Source organism: Acartia tonsa, chromosome 12, assembly GCF_053477335.1.
Source record: "Acartia tonsa isolate MP-2025a chromosome 12, ASM5347733v1, whole genome shotgun sequence".
Lineage (NCBI taxonomy): Eukaryota > Metazoa > Arthropoda > Copepoda > Calanoida > Acartiidae > Acartia > Acartia tonsa.
Genome location: NC_137271.1, coordinates 20,845,970 through 20,864,785, shown reverse-complemented (window position 1 = coordinate 20,864,785; position 18,816 = coordinate 20,845,970). Strand labels below are relative to the sequence as shown.

The following is an 18,816-nucleotide window of genomic DNA, read 5'->3' as shown; positions in this document are numbered from 1 at the left end:
TTGTCCCCTCCCTCCCTGATTTGCTTGTCAGGGACAGTGATACGACATCTGAACTAAATTTATTTTGCCTCTATTTTTTCTGTCGGGCAAAACAATTACTTCCCCCCCTTCTTATTTTTTTACTTTTACTTTTTTGAAACTAAATAAAAAATGGGGATGTTGAATTCAAGTCCCCGTCACCTTAAGTGCCCCTAGAGGCTAATAAAACCATAAGGAAATATAAATCTAAAGCAAAACTGTTTTCTTCTGATATTATATCCCCCTCCTTGTCTTTTTGTTCTTTCCCAGAAATTTTAACTTCTTTGAAAATGAAATTGAAGTACTTTCAACCCACAACTTGAAAACAAAAGAGAGTGAGTTTAGTTTTCCAGAAAACTTGGACTTTCCAACACTTTCCTTAAGAGCATAAATAATACCTAAAAAAATTGGGGTATAGTCACTTTCGTGGCTACGCCTCTTAGGAGGCGATTCGTCGTATTTTAACAGTAGCTTTTAAAAGGGTAAAGTTAGGTTAGGTAATTGCCCCGCGGGGTTAGGAAATTGGCCTCGCAGGGTTAGAGTCACCCGCCAGGGCTAAAAATAGGAGAAAAGCTACTGTTAAAATACGACAAAACGCCCGTTGAGAGGCGTTGCCACGAAAGGGACTATACCCAAAAATTGTAATAAAATATAATAACAATGAATAATTAAATTCTAATTAAACATAAATGACAACATCCATAAAAGGGAATCTATAAAATCAGAAGAAAGGACAAAAAAATATTTACTCTTGTAGAGTGTAAAAACTTAATAATCAGAAGTATTAACAAAATTATACCCAATTGTTATAGGAATCATCATACAAAGTTTGAAATCAATAGGACAATTCTAACATGTTTATGTTAAGGAAAAAAGGAAAACCGTTACAGACGTACGGACGGAAGGACCGACCTTAATCATATTTAAAATAGTTGACCTTTTGAAACGAAGTATCTTGCTAACGGTTAACCGATTGGAGTAACCGTATTGCATCTTTAAATATATGTATATAGAGATGGTTTATACGTGCTAATATAGGGGGGGGGGGTAGATGAGGATACCCAACCCATAAGAATATCATTCTTCCTTTTATGTATATAACTAGTGGCTGCGCCCAGAGAATTTAGGGTTCTATATTCTAATGGGTAGACCAAAGGCAGAAAAATATTCTTAACAATTATCCAGCTTAAATTTAGGAATATTATAGCCTGCAATCAACCAATAGATATCTTGAAGAATGAAGAACTCTATCGGTTCGTTAAATCTTACAAACATAAAAACCCTAATACTTATATGTAGTATAATAAAGAAAGGGGCTCTTTTTAGGTTAAATATGAAAAGAAATAGATATTAGACTAAAAAGTTTTCTGTCACTCTATATTTTGAATATTTTTCAATTTGCAATTCTTTATTCAAAGTGGTGGATTTAGAGCAATTTTCGTCTACTTTAGCAGATAACCTTACATTCTATCAAATTACAAAGTAAAGAAGCAAGGACATTCAAGTTTTTTTTAGGGGGGGGTGAAATAAGGGGTTTCAAAGTATTAGTTGGGTAAACACCCCTCCCCCCGACTATGTAAAAAAGTAAGTTTTTTTTTGTTTGACCGTCAAGATATCGCTAACCTCTGAGACAATTTTGTACTACATTTTAGAGGAGCTATAAGTTGGTCTTGGGATGGGGGAAGATATTTTAACAAATATTTAAACCTTGTACTTTAACCGAACACTTAAGAACACAAAAATCCGCTAAATTTCCTACTGTTACAAAAACATTAAAATTTAAACATTGCTATACAGAGTTGAGAATCTACATACACGAGTCAAAACATCATTCAATATTTATACACATATAACATATAAACATTATTTGGAGCGAAGATACTCTAATATATATTTATTTACTAGCGGCTACGCCCCCTAGAGGCCTCTAGGGGCACTTGAGGAGGAGAGAGTCGAATTTAAAAACCCAATTTCTTATTTTAGATTTTAAAAGAAATTTTTTTTTTGGGGGGGGGGGGCGGCGAAATTTTTTTTTTTGGGGGGGGTGCCCCCCCCCCCCCTCATTTTTAATTTTAGTGAAAAAATTTTTTTTTTAAATTGTTTTCGGGGGGGATTTTTCATTTTTTGGGGGGGTTGGGGGTGTCCCACCCCCCAAGCAAATAGTTATAAACCTTCACGGGACCAATGAGAAGCTACCCTGTTAAGTAGAACCCGATCGGTTCAGCGGTTAGCGAGATCCTTCGGTACAGACACACAGACACACAAACACACAGACAAACAGACATCCTGTTACTTTAGTATAAGGATTTACTATGATACGTCGACTAAACTAAAATAAATGAATTAATACTAAGTAGTAAGATATATAAGTTGGAAAGAATTTTAATGTTAGAGGGAGATTTGAAATCTGCATCAAATTTTAAGGATTTTTTTTATAAAATTTGTTTTTTGTACAATTCTTTATCTAAAAGCGGACATACAATTTAAGTTAATTGATTTTGACCAATAGGATAGGTAGATTGGAAACTACCTGCGTTCTGATTGTATGAATGATGTACGACACTTAAGCTTCTCCAATCAGAGCTCAGATAATTTTTAATCCATCAATCACAGATGTCAAAATTAATTAACTTAAATTGTATTTCCGCTTTTAGATATATAAAGAATTATACGAAAAACGAATTTTATAAAAAAAATCCTTAAAATTTGATGCAGATTTCAAATCTACCCCTAACATTAAAATTCCTTCCTACTTATATATCTTACTAAGTAGGTTTTAGTCTATTTTATTGGTAAATTTCACCAGAAATTTCCCTCAAAGTGACTAGTTGAGCTAAGAAACCTCCTCCTATAACCCAACCCTCCCTTATTTAGAAATAAATGGGATTAACTAAATTTCTAAAGATTTATAAAAATATCTTTAGACTAGCCATTATTTTAAACATAACTGTTATTTTATTATTTCATTTGTTTTGTTTATGGAGAAAGACTAAACTACATAACTTTTGTGTCACTTTTGAGGAAGACGATTCCCTTTTCTCCAATCTCTTTTGAAGAAATTTTCTTCCCCCCTTCCCTTTTTCTTTACCGATGTATATGACGTCACAGGAATCGTCTTCCTCAAAAGTGACACAAAAGTTATGTAGTTCAGTCTTTCTCTTGTTAATGCTGCATATTTAATTGTTATCGTTTTATCTAAATAACAAAAAAACAATAAAAAAAAGTATACCTCAATTTTCAAAATAATTAGGTACCTTGCTAATCATCTATATTTGAATTGTATTTGAATGTTGAGCTAACAGAATGCAAAGCTATACAAATAAATACAGAACAAGGAGGATTAAATACACTGGTAGCATAACTCTTTCTTCAAATTGTGGTTAGGTCAAGTAAGGGTTTGAAAAGCCTGACAGGGATAAGGCTCTGCAGTGGGTTGCACAGGGTTTTGCCGGGGGTGGATACGCCAAAAGCACCCGAATACTTTGACAACATTTTTGTATAGGGATGTAGGGAGTTTATCCACCACCCTAATTTTATCAGAGGGTGGATGAATCCCCTTCTGTACGCCTCTGGGGCTCTGTATGGTTAAAGTCTTTAAAAATAGGTTTTTTAAGTTATGCTCCACTCGTTGGTTGGAGAAAATACCCTATTGCCTTATTTTTAGAGGATAGTGACTTTAAACCACAAAGTTGAAACTTTAGTATAAGTATAAAAGGGGTCAAGTAAGAGTGAATTTTTAAAAGAAAGTGATATACAAACAACCAATGTTAATATATTGAGTAGCTATGCTACTTTCAATGCATAGAACTGAGATAATTCATATCATTGCATAATGCAATCAATATATCATTACTTGGATATTGCACCAGATTTTCATGTACTCTGATAAATCAATACTCGTAGCTGGCTAAAATAACGAAACTCACGTCTATTCCCTTTACCGCATCCTTTCCCCCTCGTACTCTATGAACGAATTGACCAATAAATGAGGTCCATATAACCAAGCTAAATGGTCGACAAATTTTCTCCTGTTAACATATCCTGCATATATTATATCCATTCCTAATGCCTTTCTTGAAGCAAAGCTTCACTATAGGTTAATAAATGTTGTTGTCTGTTTGTTACTATGATAAAAAGTAAATCATTCATGAGTCCCTCAATTACTTCGAAGTCATTAAGGTTATACTTTTAAAAGAGTAAAATTAGTGTTCATGTGTTGGTTTTATGCTATTTTCAAAAAAAATTACCCATTGCCTCTTATTTAAACTTTTTTTTCAAATATAAATTTTGAGGGATTGGGGGATTTTTTATACAGTGGCTATTAATCTTAATAGTTTTTTTTACTATTAGTATGGTGTTACAATTGCCTACTGATTCACTTTCTTATTATACTTTTGGACAAAATTGTTCTTGATTCACAAATATTTTGTGATGATAAACAACCCTTTCCTTGGTGTCTGACAATGCAGAACCTTGAAAATGATAGAAGATAAACAATTAAAGTTAAAGAGGGTTTCAGAGTTGCTACAACACTTTGAAATCACACAAGAATATTTGTATGTGCTTGTTTACTCATATCTTGACATACTAGTGTTACAGAAAGACCTTAGAACTTTTATTTCAATTTGATTCTCATTCTGATTTATAATTTAAACATCCACGGGGATAGTGCAATTAAAGAAAATTTATTTGCAACGATTTGTTTGTCAATGTAATAAATGTTTTTTTGTGCTACCCTGCCCCCACAGTGGGATTTTTGGTCATTTTTTAAATTTCCTCAATTTTGAGTTAAATGTCCCAGGGGCTAGTATTACCATTCAAAAGTTGCCATGCAACAGATTTTTTTATATACTACAAAATTAGGCAAAATACAGCCGTTTTGCTGAACATGGTCAAAGGAATATTTTTAAAAAGTGATTTTTTTCATTAAAATCATCATACATTGCTTTTCCTACTTTTTCCCAGAATAAATTGGTGTAAAAATCTGATTAAATGATATGTAACAATATTTCATTGATATATACAGATGTTTCTACTTTAAAATGCAAAGAAAAATAAGAAAAGTTGTCATAAATCTGTAATTTAAAATCCAAGAACACCTAATATTGCATCTTAAAATAACATGTATTTTTTACGTTTAAAGGTTTTTCTCACTTGGGGCTACGAGGTGCCAAAAGTTATTTAGGCCCTGATTAAATTCAAGTATTCATAATTCAAGATTAGTTCATAACTCTTGGCACCTCGTAGCCCCAAATGAGAAATCCAGCTTAGAAAATAGATACCGTGAAGTTGTATTAATATAAATTAAATACCATTATGAAGTCAAACTATTAAAAATTGATATAATTTAATAACACACATATTCAATCTTTAAAGGTTACCTTTCCGTTTTTAATAGTGAAGCTATTCTGTAAATGATACGTCCGTCTGTCGGTAATTCTGTCCGTTAGAAACATTATTAGGGAAAACGTGAATTTCTCGGCTGCTATTTAAAAGACTTTATTACCATACTAAGAAGCATCCAGATTATAATTTACTAATTCCTTAGTCTATCGGTAATGGTCTGACAACCAGTTGATTTAAATTTGAACAAGGATGACAAAATTCATAAAAGCAAAGCTCTGAAACTGGGTGACAGACAAACAGCGTGAATATGTAAAATATATATAAATAAGTCTTGTCAAAATTTTGCCTAAATTTGTTGCAAAAGTTCTTAAATATAAAATACTGTTTAAGGGTAAACGGACATTGTTAGGAATTTATTATAGAGATGCTTCGCTTATAATATTGTACTTATAATATAAGTTAAAAATCAACATAAACGTATTGACATTCTGGTAATGATTATAGGGTTGATACGCTTTCCAAATCGTACAGAACTAATACAGGAATCAATAGAACAATTCTAACATGCCTAAGTTAACGAAAAAGCTAACGTTACGGACGCAGGGACGTACGGACTGACCCTAATTTTAGAAAAGCTACGCTGTAATTTTAGATAGACAGCTTTTTTTGGGGGGGGGGGAAAGATTTACCTCATTGACTGTAATGCGCCCCTAGCATCTAGGGTATTCGAAGGGATATAGAAGGGCAGAAAAATAGCTTAAAACAAAACCCAGGCTTATTTATAAAAATGAAATAGACTGAAACCATCCTATAAGAAGCTTCCCTCTAAAGAAGAACCATATCGGTTCAGTGGTGAGTGAGATCCTTCGCTACACACAAAAAAAGCTTTATATTATAGGAGATACTGAAAATATATATACAATGATTATTATGAATAGTTTTAGGAACAAAGCTGCACAATTTTTATAAATGTGTGTATGTCTTCCTTTCTGTATTTCTGAAACATTTCAATTAAATTTCATTTATAAGCCACTATTTTTTATGTCAGTCCTTTAACTTTGTTTGAAATACTTGATTTATATTGTTCTTTCCTTTCAATGCCCTTGGTTTCTAAATCTAATAGTAGTCCCTGAATCCACATTCATTTGCTGTAGGTATTACTTAAACTCTCCATCCAACAATTAAAATTTGAAAATAACAATGATGACAACATCCATTAAAGCGAAGCTCAGAAAGGTGGGACAAACGAACATTAACACTTACAAATTGTCATAACTAAATAATCAGAACATAAATGTATAAAAGTTTAACAGAATTGTAGGTAAATTTGTTCAAAAACTGAATAATTACAGGATAATTTTTAATGACATTGTAAAAGGGCTCGGCAGCCTGTATACCTCAGGCAAACATTTTACAATTTTAAATATCAACTAAAAGGTCGAACCTGACCCAGGTATGACAATCCTTCATATCAAAGATCTTTTAAAGCATCAAAATGGGTTAAAATTTACATCTTAGTCACAGCTGATGCGCAGCTGCCGAGCCCTGTATACTATTTATTGAAAGCATATAATATGTATATTAATCATATATGTACACCTTAAAAACTCTCCAAAAGTTTTAATTGAGGTCTAAGTCGATGTTAAAAAAAATTTTCATTTTAATAGAATAATATAAGAAATTTCGAATTTTTAACCATATGAATAGATTAGTTCTAGGGACATTTTTCTTATTAAAATCACAATAATATGTATATAATATGTTATATTACATAAGCTATAACCTGTATATGAAAGGTTTTTACTTTATTTTTACATAGAATAAGCTTTTGTTGGCATTTGTGACTCATAAAGTTAAAAAATCCCCAAATCAGCCAAAAAACCCACTGTGGCCCCGAAAAAAATAAAATAAAAATTCTCGGAACCTCAGAGACAGAAATACCGGCTTAGCGATTACATAATACATATGCACTTTTAGATTAAATTTTGGAGTGTACATCAAAGGCTTTACTAAATTCAAACCTACAAAAATATGTTAATAAGAAAACATTTCCAATAACTGTATTATCCTAACATCAGGATGGGAGAGGGCACTGGATTATAAATAGCATTGGTACCCAAAGTTTATGAAAAATTAATCATATTCGATAGCTTCAAAACATTGGGTACTTTTAATAAACAAAATTTGGTTGATTCTAAGGTTAGAAACTAACTATTAGTTTCTAAAAATTTAACCAATAAATTTAGATTACAGAAGAAGTAATCTTAATTATCATCATTGAGGATAACTTCAATTTATTATTAATTTTTTTATCTACTAATTTTGAATGGTTGGTGTCTGCTATAATTTGATAAATAATAATTGAAGTTATGGAATACATCAGTTTAACCTTTTCGGGCCTATAATGAACATACAATATTTGGTTAAAAGTTATATATTTTCAGTTACGGATGGAATCGATACAAAGATGCAGGGACTAAAACCTGGAACCCTGCAGTATCTGGACAATATTCAGTATATCAAATTAGGAGGTAAGTACTGACTTGTCAGTCATTCAATCAGTTGGATAAAAACAAAGACTAGCGACTTCGCCTCTGCTATCATTGTAGCTGATATAATTATGAGACATGTACTTTTAAAGATATGTTTTGTCTTATATTTAATAAGCTATAAAAATTGGAAAGAATTTTAATGAATATAATAGATTTGAAATCTGCATAAAATTTTAAGGAAATACAAATTAAGTTAAATAATTTTGACATCTGTGATTGGTGGATTGAAAACTATCTGCGCCCTGATTGGAGAAGCTTAATTGGCGTACATCATTCAACCAATTAGAGCGCAGGTAGTTTCCAATCCACCTATCCTAAAATTGGATTTGCGCTTTTAAATAATGAATTATATAAAAAACGAATTTTATAAAAAATCCTTAAAATTTTATGCAGATTTCAAATCTATTATATTCATTAAAATTCTTTCCAATTTTTATAGCTTAATATTTAAGTCACATTGCTTCTGGAAACCTATGTCTACCATAAAACTGAGATCATGCTTGAATAGAGTTTTATGTTGATATAAAAACAACACAAAAAAACTCGGACAGATTCGTGTATGCAACCATAAAACGAGAATATACTCTTAATTTTTACCTTGATTTTATCAACCTTACATTAGAATGGAGATGCTGGTATTATTATCAACATTCCATCCTACCCTCTTCTCCACTGTTTATTTTAAGCTACCAGAGGAAGAATAATTGCAGGAAACATTAATAAATTGTCAAATCCATCTAAAAAGACAGCCGCTGTAATCAACAACTGTATTAATTTGAAAAAAAATGTTTGGTAATTTTAACAGATTTTTTCAAGATTTTGGTAGCAAAACATCTTGTTTTATGCTCCACCAAATATTATTTTATATTTCACTTGTTGTTGTGTTAACTTATTTTTTTCTAAAAGAATTATCTGACTTGTTATCTATAATTTAGGAGGAATGAAAGGCTGTTTAGAAAATCTGATGGTGAACAATAAGGGGGTGCTCAAACTTCTAGATCTACCCAACCAATCCTTTCCAGGGAGCTGCCGTAAGTCTCTTTTTTGAAAGCGCACATTCTCTATAATAAGAAGCTTGCAAAAGAGTGTCCTAAAAAAGGGGAAAAATTATACTACGTCTGCCGTTTGGCCAAACTATTCCGATTGACGTTTTATTAGAAGGAAATTATGACGTCAATCGGGATACTGAGGCAAAACAAATCTGTAACTAGACAAAGTGTCTCAAAAAAAATGTGACGTCATAAAAATGAGGGATTATCCATCTCTTTGTAGGGGTTTTCTTTCTCACCTCCTCTCATCTCCCTCATTTTTATGACGTCACATGGCTGATTTTTGAGACACTTTTTCCCTTTACATTTTCTTTTATTTGTCCCTTTTTGATGATTAACTTTTACCAGCTTTATTTCATTAATTAAGTATACAAGGATGGTATCCTAATATATAAAGTAATAAGCTTTTTTTGTCTGTAGCAAAGGATCTCGCTAACCGCTGAACCGATATAGTCCTCCTTTACCGTGTAGCTACATATTTGTTTTGGAATGGTTTTGGGCTATTTTATTTTTATAAAATGGCTGGGTAGGTACGGTTTTTGGCTATTTTTCTGTCTTCCACCTTTCTTCGAATATAGAGTCCCCAGATGCTAGGGAAGCATTCGCTAGTACCAAATAAAGAACAAATTATTTAAGTAGTATACAACTAGATAATGATGAACTTTAACACCTTATCTCAGCATCCCTTCTGTTGTTAGTAGCGAAACTACTCTATAATTCACTTTGTATGTCCGTACGTCCGACAGTCTGTAATGTTATGTGATTTTCTTGACTGCTAGTATAGAAAATTTGTAGTGAAGATTTCTATGACATAAGCGCATTTAATTTATACATTGATTTGTCCGTCTGTCTGTCGGTCATGATTGTTGTAAAAGATGTAAACGTTATTTTCTTGTAGCTTGTTTTGTTACTATTCGTCCTTGTTTAATCTATCAAAAATCAATTTGTCGATGACCAGGATCAGAAATCAAAAGCCTGGGTATTTAATAGGTCATCCTTTTTTATAAATTCATCGACCTAAAATCAGAAGCACAAAAAATGAAAAATATAAAAAAAACATAAAATGATCAAAATAGTACATTTTTAATCTTATCTACAAATGTAAAAGAAAATAATTACAATTATTTAAAATTGAAATTAAAATCTAAGTTGAATTTAAATGCCAGAACATCAACAATAACCTTAATAACTATTGGGTATTATGAAGAGTTAGGTTAAAATATTTGAGACTTGGGCTAACATGTCAATCTATCTCTATCTGTCTATCAAATCAATTCAGTCTGTGCAAAAATTTTGCATCCCTAAAAAAAGAAATTTAAATTTTGTAATTTTTAAGCTTTGGTTTCATTGCAATTAAAAATTTAATTTCACTATTTTTTTACCAAATGTGGTTAAATAAGAATAATTTAAAGTTAAGTTTTTCAACCTTTTTTTTGAAAAATACAATATTCTAAGACATGAAAATATATTTCTATTTTAAAAATCAATTTCAATTCATTTTGTCAAAAAAAATCCATTAGTAGCGAAGCACAATAAAAAATCACGGATGAACATATGGACAAAGTTTTTTAAAGAGCTGATGTTCAGTAATCATAATCATAGAGAGGAGGGATAATGGGTTGTTTATTAAACTGGTCCCCAAAGTTTTATAATAACGTTTTCTTATTCGTTGGTCTAACAAATTTGGGGACTTTAGTGAATTACAATTTTTATTTTTTTAAGCTTAGTGTTCAAACGTTTGAACAACTAGTTTTAATTTACATAAGGGGTAATTTTGTGTATCAACAGTGGGGATGTACATGTACATCAATTTATCAGCTATTGTCTTATCCCTTTAGATCCCTGGATCACAATTTCATGATAAATTGAAATTAATTTATGTTATTTTTTCACTTGTTAGACTGACAGACAGACAGTAAGACGTACAGACCATAATCATAGAGTATCTCTGCTACATATAATATTAAATTAATTGAAAAGCCTATACAGGAAGTAAAAAGAAGTAAAGAAAGTAAAAGTTACTTTTTTGTTTTAAGTTTTTAGAAATTGAAATGTAGGGATATATAAGTTGGCCTAAAAAAAAAACTAAACAATTTCTTATTTTTAACCTCGAATCTTCGAATGTTGTGTGAAACGCCCTTATTCAATATATGGGTTTAAGGTTTTAGGTGACATCAAATAGACAACAAACCATTTTATTGTGCAAAGGCCAAATCATTTTCCTTACTCTCATTATTGATGTATCACAGCTAGCAGTATGTGCTATTTTCAACATCCTTTGTAAAATTCTGTGGAGTAGACTCGAACCTGACAAGACACTTTTTATCAAATATTTTTTCATTGTAATTAATCTTATTTAAGCTCGCTTGCAGTAACTGGACAAAGTGTCTCAAAAATCAGCCATGTGACGTCATAAAAATGAGGGTTTATCCATCTCTTTTGTAGGTTTTTTTTTTCACTTCTCCTCTCATCTTCCTCATTTTTATGACGTCACATGGTTGATTTTTGAGACACATTGTCCAGTTACTTTCTTACATAACACTATATTTCTGAATTTAGTTTTTAAAGTAAAGTATTGTAAAGTTTGAAAGAAAAAAAGGTGGTTGCGGTTGTGGTTGTGCCTACTTCGTCGTTCATATCAAGGACGATTGCGATTAGTAGTAGCTTAGATTTTTAATAAATAAGATAGATATTGAAAGAACAGAGCATTTCAGGACACAACCCAATCTTTCCCGATTTTGTATAATTTTTACGGAACACGATTCCAGTGACGTCATATTTTTCTTTCCCGAAAAAGGGAAGGGGGGAAGAAAATCTCTTCAAAAGAGATGGGGAAAACCCCCTTTTCTCCCATCTCTTTTTTTCTTCCCCCCTTCCCTTTTTCGGGAAAGAAAAATATGACGTCACTGGAATCCTGTTCCGTAAAAATTATTCAAAATCGGGAAAGATTGGGTTGTGTCGCATTTCAGGTCAGAATTATACTAACATGTAACAAACATGAAATGTGTTATGCTTTACAATAACAACAAAAAACGCATTACAGACAATTATTACAATTACAAGCATTACATTTTTATGAACCAAGGCTTTCCTAAAATCTTGTGTACAATGTACATAAACTAAACATGAAATGTTATGTATTAAAAGTAAAAACCCTCTTAACGATTGTAAAAAAAAAGACCTAGTACAGTTAGGACTTTTAGATAAAAGTATTACAATCAAGCGTTGGTTGTCTATTGGATGTTACTTAACCTATTACCCATGGTACAGGACAAAAAAAAACATTGCTCCCCTTAGTTATCCATGGTTTCCTATCTGGCGATACAGTGTCTTGAAAAGCATTCTAGCTCATGCGAGATAATGGTATTGTATAGTGCTAAAGTTACTTATATACGATGAAATTTAAATTTTTTTTCAGATTCACCAGCCAAACTAAGAAAAGAAACAGACTATTACACAGGAGATTATAATATACAGGTACAAATTTAGATTTATTCTTTTGCTTAAAAATCAGAGATAAAATGAATTATTTAGAGGCTATATAAAATAAGCTATAAAAATTGGAAAGAATTTTAATGAATATAATAGATTTGAAATCTGCATAAAATTTTAAGGAATTTTTATAAAATTCGTTTTTTGTATAATTCTTTATCTATAAGCGCAAATACAAATTAAGTTAAATAATTTTGACATCTGTGATTGGTGGATTTAAAACTATCTGCGCCCTGATTGGAGAAGCTTAAGTGACGTACATCATTCAACCAATTAGAGCGCAGGTAGTTTCCAATCCACCTAACCTATTGGTCAAAATTTATTAACTTAAATTGGATTTGCGCTTTTAAATAATGAATTATATAAAAAACGAATTTTATAAAAAATCCAATTTTATGCAGATTTTAAATCTATTATATTCATTAAAATTCTTTCCAATTTTTATAGCTTAATATAAAACTCTTTCTCCGCTTCTATACTCCTTTTTTGTGTGACAAAGGGAATACTAGCTTTCACAAAATTCCGTAAAGTTGTAAGATTCCAGTCAAATGAACTTATTAGGTCAAACTATTTATAAATATGCGTTTGGTCAACATTAAGAACAGTTAGACTTAATAAGAGCATTTGACTGGAACCTAGCTCACAATTTTATGGAATATTGTAAAAGCTACTTTTTCTTTTATTAATATCAATCATTTTACATATTATTCATAAATGAATCCTTTTAATTTTTTCATACTACTTTCTATTTAATTCGCTACAAGCCTAGAGACATGTAGGGGAACTTTAGGAAAGGGGTGGGTTTGATAAGTTGACCCCTCACTTCAAATTTTTTTTTAAAGAAAAAAAACTGAAAATAAAATTTCTCTTTGGGGGGTGAGGGTACCCATCCCCAAAAATATTTATAAAACTTGCCTGGACCCATAAGAAACTTCACTGTTAAGGAGAACCATATCTGCCTAGCGTTTAGCAACCTGTCACTTTTATTTTAGGATTATTTTAATATTAATTTTAGATTGTAACGAATTCTCTTGTTCTTGGTCTTGGAGTTTCTTTGGTTGTTGTTCTAATATCACTGGCTGTTCTTACTGTTCTTAGGTTTGTTAAATTATTATTATTAGCAAAGCTTCTCTATAGTGTAGGCAGTATAGGATGCAACACTGGATTAAGGAAATATAAGGATATATTGACAGGGGATGTCTACAATTTAGCTTGCTAACATGGACCTAATTTATTGGTCAGTTCGTTTATCCAGTAGGAGAGGGGGTTGAGGAAAGTATGGGTCGATATTTTAGCCAGCTGCAAGCATCACTTTATCAAAGTACATGAAAATCTGGTGCATCATCCAAGTAATGATATATAAATTGATGCAACAGATATTTTTCAAACTAAGATTTACAAATGTGACAAAAAAAAGTTTTTGTTTTTATCCATCCCTGTAAAATAGCCTGAAACATGCTAACAATTTAAGGATAGTTTTTTTACATTCTGAAAAAAATCTAAAGTCACAATTTTTAGACTTTGGTGGAATGATAGAAAGCATTTATTTACAAGAGAACAAATTATGAATTTAAGGTATAAAAAGAATCACTTGGAAAAAACTTAAAATGGAAAAATAAAATGGTTTAACATTTATTTAAAAACAGGACTTTATATTGAATTTTAGTTGGTAAATTAAATATATTTTAGCATAATTAAAAGTATCTTTGAACTGAAAGTACTTTTAGGTATCTAAAAGTTTATTCTATCTAGTGTGATTTAAAGGTACCCTGAATTCTGTAGATGCTGATATGTTTTGGTATATTTAGGTACCTAAGAAGACTTATTTATGGGGACTGTAAACACATTTAGATATAAACTATACAAGAGAAGATGTATAAGTACTCTGAATGCTGTAGATACGTATATTTATCTTTATGTAGCTAAGAAGACAGATCTATGGGTACTATAATAAAACATATTTAGATGTAACAAAAGCTAGAGATTCTGATTTTTATTTTTGTGTTTTTTATGTACCTAGGAAAACAGAAAGGTAGGTACTTTACAAGAGAAGATGTATAGGTACTGTGAATGCTGTAGATACGTATATTTATCTTTCTGTAGCTAAGAAGACAGAACTATGGGTATTCTGATTAATCATATATATATATATAATAAGCTAGAGATTTTGATATTCAAATTTTGTAGGTACCTAGGAAGACAGAAAGGTGGATACTATACAAGAGAGGATATAGGCACTCTGGGAGCTAGAGATCCAGATACTGCAGTTCTCAATGGAGTCACAGGAATACAATTTTAACATTTAACTATACAGTACACCTAATACTTAAAGACAAAAATTTGACATCAAAGGGTTGGTTGTTATTTTGGAATAATTCATTTATTACCTCAATTGTTTAAGTAGAAATCTCAAAACATAAAAGATGGTCAAAAACTTATAGAAAACTTTCATTAAAAACAAATGTAAAAATTGTAAAAAAAAAAATCAGGTCATAAAGTTGAAAGAAGAAAAGAATGGATCCTTTGATTAAATTCAATTTAAGAAAAAACTATTTTGAAAGTGAAAATTATCAAAACAAAATCATAAATCAGTTTAAAAATAGGTTGTTATGTAATTGGTTGTAAATAACGATGAAATCAGATTTCAGCTCTGGCAAACCTGTGCAAAAACAATTGATTATAATTGAGTGATAAAATAAAATCTAAAAATAACAGTGAACATATGCCATTAAGAAAGTGAGTAAAACTACAACACTTTTGGTCAAATATATTATTGTCAAACGAGTTTTTAAGTGGGATAAAATGAGTGGTTTTAAACACCCCTTTACCCCCACCCTTCGACGCTTATGGCTACACTACAGAAGCAGGAAATCGAATCATTTTAGAAGACTTTTTGGGTTGTAAAATACATCCCAACCTCACACTGTATTACAGATTAAAGGGATTTTTTAGTGGAGTGAGTCAGAATCTACCTGAACCAACTATAGTTACAGTCGGCTGAATTCTGCTAAGGGACAAATATATATGATACTTGAAAAAAAAAGATTTCCGTCAGCCAAATTGTCTGTATTATTGTTCCATAATAGTTATTTCTTTCATCGTATTATTAACAGCTTTCTGCGGATATAGAATGTACAAAGGCACCGGCTAAAAAAACTGGTTTTAATCTTATGACTATTCTAACTATTGTCGTATTCATTCGAATCCGGTGGATAGGAATCGGTTCTCATCCATACGAAAAAACTATGTCTAGCATCGTATTATATCCAGTTTTCTACGAATATAGAAATGTACAATCATAAGATTAAAACTAGTTTTTTTAGCCGGTGCCTTCGGCACCACGGGGCTAAACCGGTTCTCATCCATACGAAAAAACTATGTCTAGCATCGTATTATATCCAGCTTTCTACGAATATAAAAATGTACAATTATAAGATTAAAACCAGTTTTTTAGCCCCTAGGTGCCGTTACCAGGAATATTTTACCATGAACTGCAGTGGATCCGAATTATTTAGTATTAATCAATAAAAAAAATTCTATATAAAAAATCCCTGGCACGAAAAAAAATTGATGGTAAAATAAAATTTAATGTTAAGCACATCATTATTTATGTTATATTTATTACAATAAATTATCAAAAGTTACTTTTTCTAATTTAAATTTATAGTATAAAGCTACTCTATAACTTTCTTGAAGCGAAGCTTTTCTATAATTATCTGTTAATCGCTGATAATGTTTTTACTTGTATTAAAATCAGCCAACAATAATTTACAGAAGGACGAACAAATATTAACAATTGTGAAGTAGCAGCGCTTAGGGAGGATTATAACGGACCGACCCTAAAATCTGAAATGCTACGATTTTGATAGTTTTTTTTGGCATAGTATCATAGACAGCTTTTCGCGGATAGTAAAAGTAAAAATTATAAGATTAATTATAGTTTTGTTAGCTTCGAAGCCATAATATTATGATTTTTTATTTTATTTTTCATTGAACGTTGTCTAAAATACGATGCAATACATGATTTTTCAGCATGGCTGAGAACAGGTTCTAACCTGTGGATATTAAGCGGGTTGGAATCCATACTGGTATAGTGATTTGAACATTTACGCTATGTAAATATGGTGTAAAGAAAACTAAATATCATAAAAGCATAAGACAATAAAAGTTAATAGCTGGAAAGAATTATAGAATGTTGGTACGTATCATATGAATACATTAGGCTATTGGAATGAATGTAAAATATACGGGGATATTATGACAGGGGGGGGGAAATTAGTTGCTATCACGGACCTCATTTTTGGGTCAATTCGTTTATCCAGGAGGGGAGATGAAGGGGTAAAGAAGGTGGATGGGGGGGCATATTGTGAGTTTAGCCAGCTAGGAATATCACTAATACTAATAATAAAAAAACTAGTGCAACATTCAAGTAATAATCAATAGATTTACTCGGGCTCTAGGATAAAACAATGACGGTTAAATTGATCTACACCCTTTCTTTCCCTCAATACATTAAGCTTCTATATTGTTACATGCGAGATTTGGGTTGAAGGTTTATTTATTATCGTGTCCATTGTCCTACCTCTGAATTCACCCAGGGTGGGAGGTGATATTGGGCTGTTTATTACAGTAATCCCCAAAGTCTTATTCTTTGGAGACTTTTGATTGGTTGGTTCATTTAGTTGAGTGTCTAAACGTTTCAACCACTATTACAGAAGGAGTAATATTGTGTATCATCATTACGGATGTAAATAAATTTATAGGCCATTGTCTAAGTCCTTTAGATTCCTGGAATTTCCGACTACTGTTACGCCCACTTTTCTTTTCATCTCTCCGACAACTAGCTTTAAAATAATAGAAGGATCAAGAACAGTAATCATTGTTTGTGCAATGTGTGTATGCGTTTATTAAAATATTAACACCACCAAGTCGCTACAGAAAGCTATTAGCTAGGAGATGAAAAAGGTTCCTACCACTGGGACCAGGTAGTTGTCAGGGCCGGGTTATACATACATCTATACATGTACATTTATTGTCAAGTATGATCTCAAATATTGCTGGTCAAGAAAGCATGACAATGATCCTTAGCAATTAATATGGAGGGGGGGGGGGGCGGGGCAGTCATGCAAGAGAAATACCCCCCATCAATTTTCCTTTTATTCGAAATTTGTTATTTTTTTAATTGGAGATAATAAGGTTTTTTCAAACAAACACAATAAAACTGCTTTTCTAACAGGATATTAAAGTAACAGAATGTCTGTCTGTATGTAAAGCAAAGGATCTTGCGAACCACTGAACCGATATGGTTCTCTCTTACAATGAAGCATATCAACTAATTTGGGGGAAATGAATTACATCGCACATTTCATTATTGCTCAGTGTTAACCATCAAACTTGAGCACTATATCCATTCAAATATTACAACCATAGGGTTGTGATCATTTGTCATCTAATAATACAAAGTAGCTTGATGTCTGTCTGTCCGTCCGTCTGTCCGTCTGTCTGTCTGTCTGTCTGTCCGTCCGTCCCTTAAGATCTCGGTAACCACTGAACCGATCGGATTCTACTCTTTAGGGTATACACCTATTGGTCCTGTAGTGGTTTAAGCTATTTTCTTGGGGGGGGGGGACACCCCCAACCCCCCCCCCCCAAAAAAAAAAAAAAAAAAAAAATTCTGGGGAAACTACTTCACATAAATTATGGGCAGCAGCACCAGATATTTTTTGCTATGCTTAAATCTATCTATCTAACTTATTGATATAAAATTGGGTTAATCTTCTTGAAACTTTCTCCTCTACATGTAATTATGTAAAAGTTAATATTGATAGATTAAAAGGTTCTTTTTTCTGCTATTATCAACATTAATTTGGTATTAAAGATTTTACGCATAATATTGGTTAAAAGCTCACTGTTGTTCAACTTTTGGCTTTTTATTAACCTTGTTTGCTTGACACAGTCAATTAGTTTTATAGTAGCTTCGCTCAAAAAAAGTGTGAAAATCGCCCATTTTTAACGCCCCTTAAAAGTATTAATATATTTAAGCAAGGTTTTTCTACAATAAGCGTCACTCTGTACGTCCATAATTTATTTGATTCTGGTTAATAATTCATCCTAGACTAGCGGCTACGCCCCTAAAAGCCTCTAGTGGAACTTAAGATAGGAGAGGGAAAAGTTGGCCTCATCCCATTTTAAATTTGAGTTTCAAAAGAGAAAAAACATATTTTTGGGGGGGAGGGGGGTGAAGACACCCTCCCCAAAAATAGTTTAAAACCTTCCCAGGACCTATAAGAAGCTTCACTGTAAAAGAGAACAATATCGGTTTAGCAGTTAGCGAGATCCTTCGGGACAGACAAAAAACG

At 31.7% G+C, this 18,816-nt stretch overlaps 1 protein-coding gene across 1 annotated transcript in view; it reads left to right on the top strand.

The window, feature by feature from the left end:
- Positions 1 to 16,048, top strand: part of LOC145333236 (neurexin-4-like) — a 47,651-nt gene extending 31,603 nt beyond the window's left edge. The window contains exons 11-16 of the mRNA XM_080178374.1: positions 7,809 to 7,895; positions 8,852 to 8,947; positions 12,384 to 12,442; positions 13,473 to 13,555; positions 14,645 to 14,743; positions 14,948 to 16,048. Of these exons, the coding sequence (XP_080034500.1) occupies positions 7,809 to 7,895; positions 8,852 to 8,947; positions 12,384 to 12,442; positions 13,473 to 13,555; positions 14,645 to 14,743; positions 14,948 to 14,984 (461 nt within the window). The 3' untranslated portion in view covers positions 14,985 to 16,048. The remainder of the gene's footprint in view (positions 1 to 7,808; positions 7,896 to 8,851; positions 8,948 to 12,383; positions 12,443 to 13,472; positions 13,556 to 14,644; positions 14,744 to 14,947) is intronic.
- The last annotated feature ends 2,768 nt before the right edge of the window (positions 16,049 to 18,816 follow it).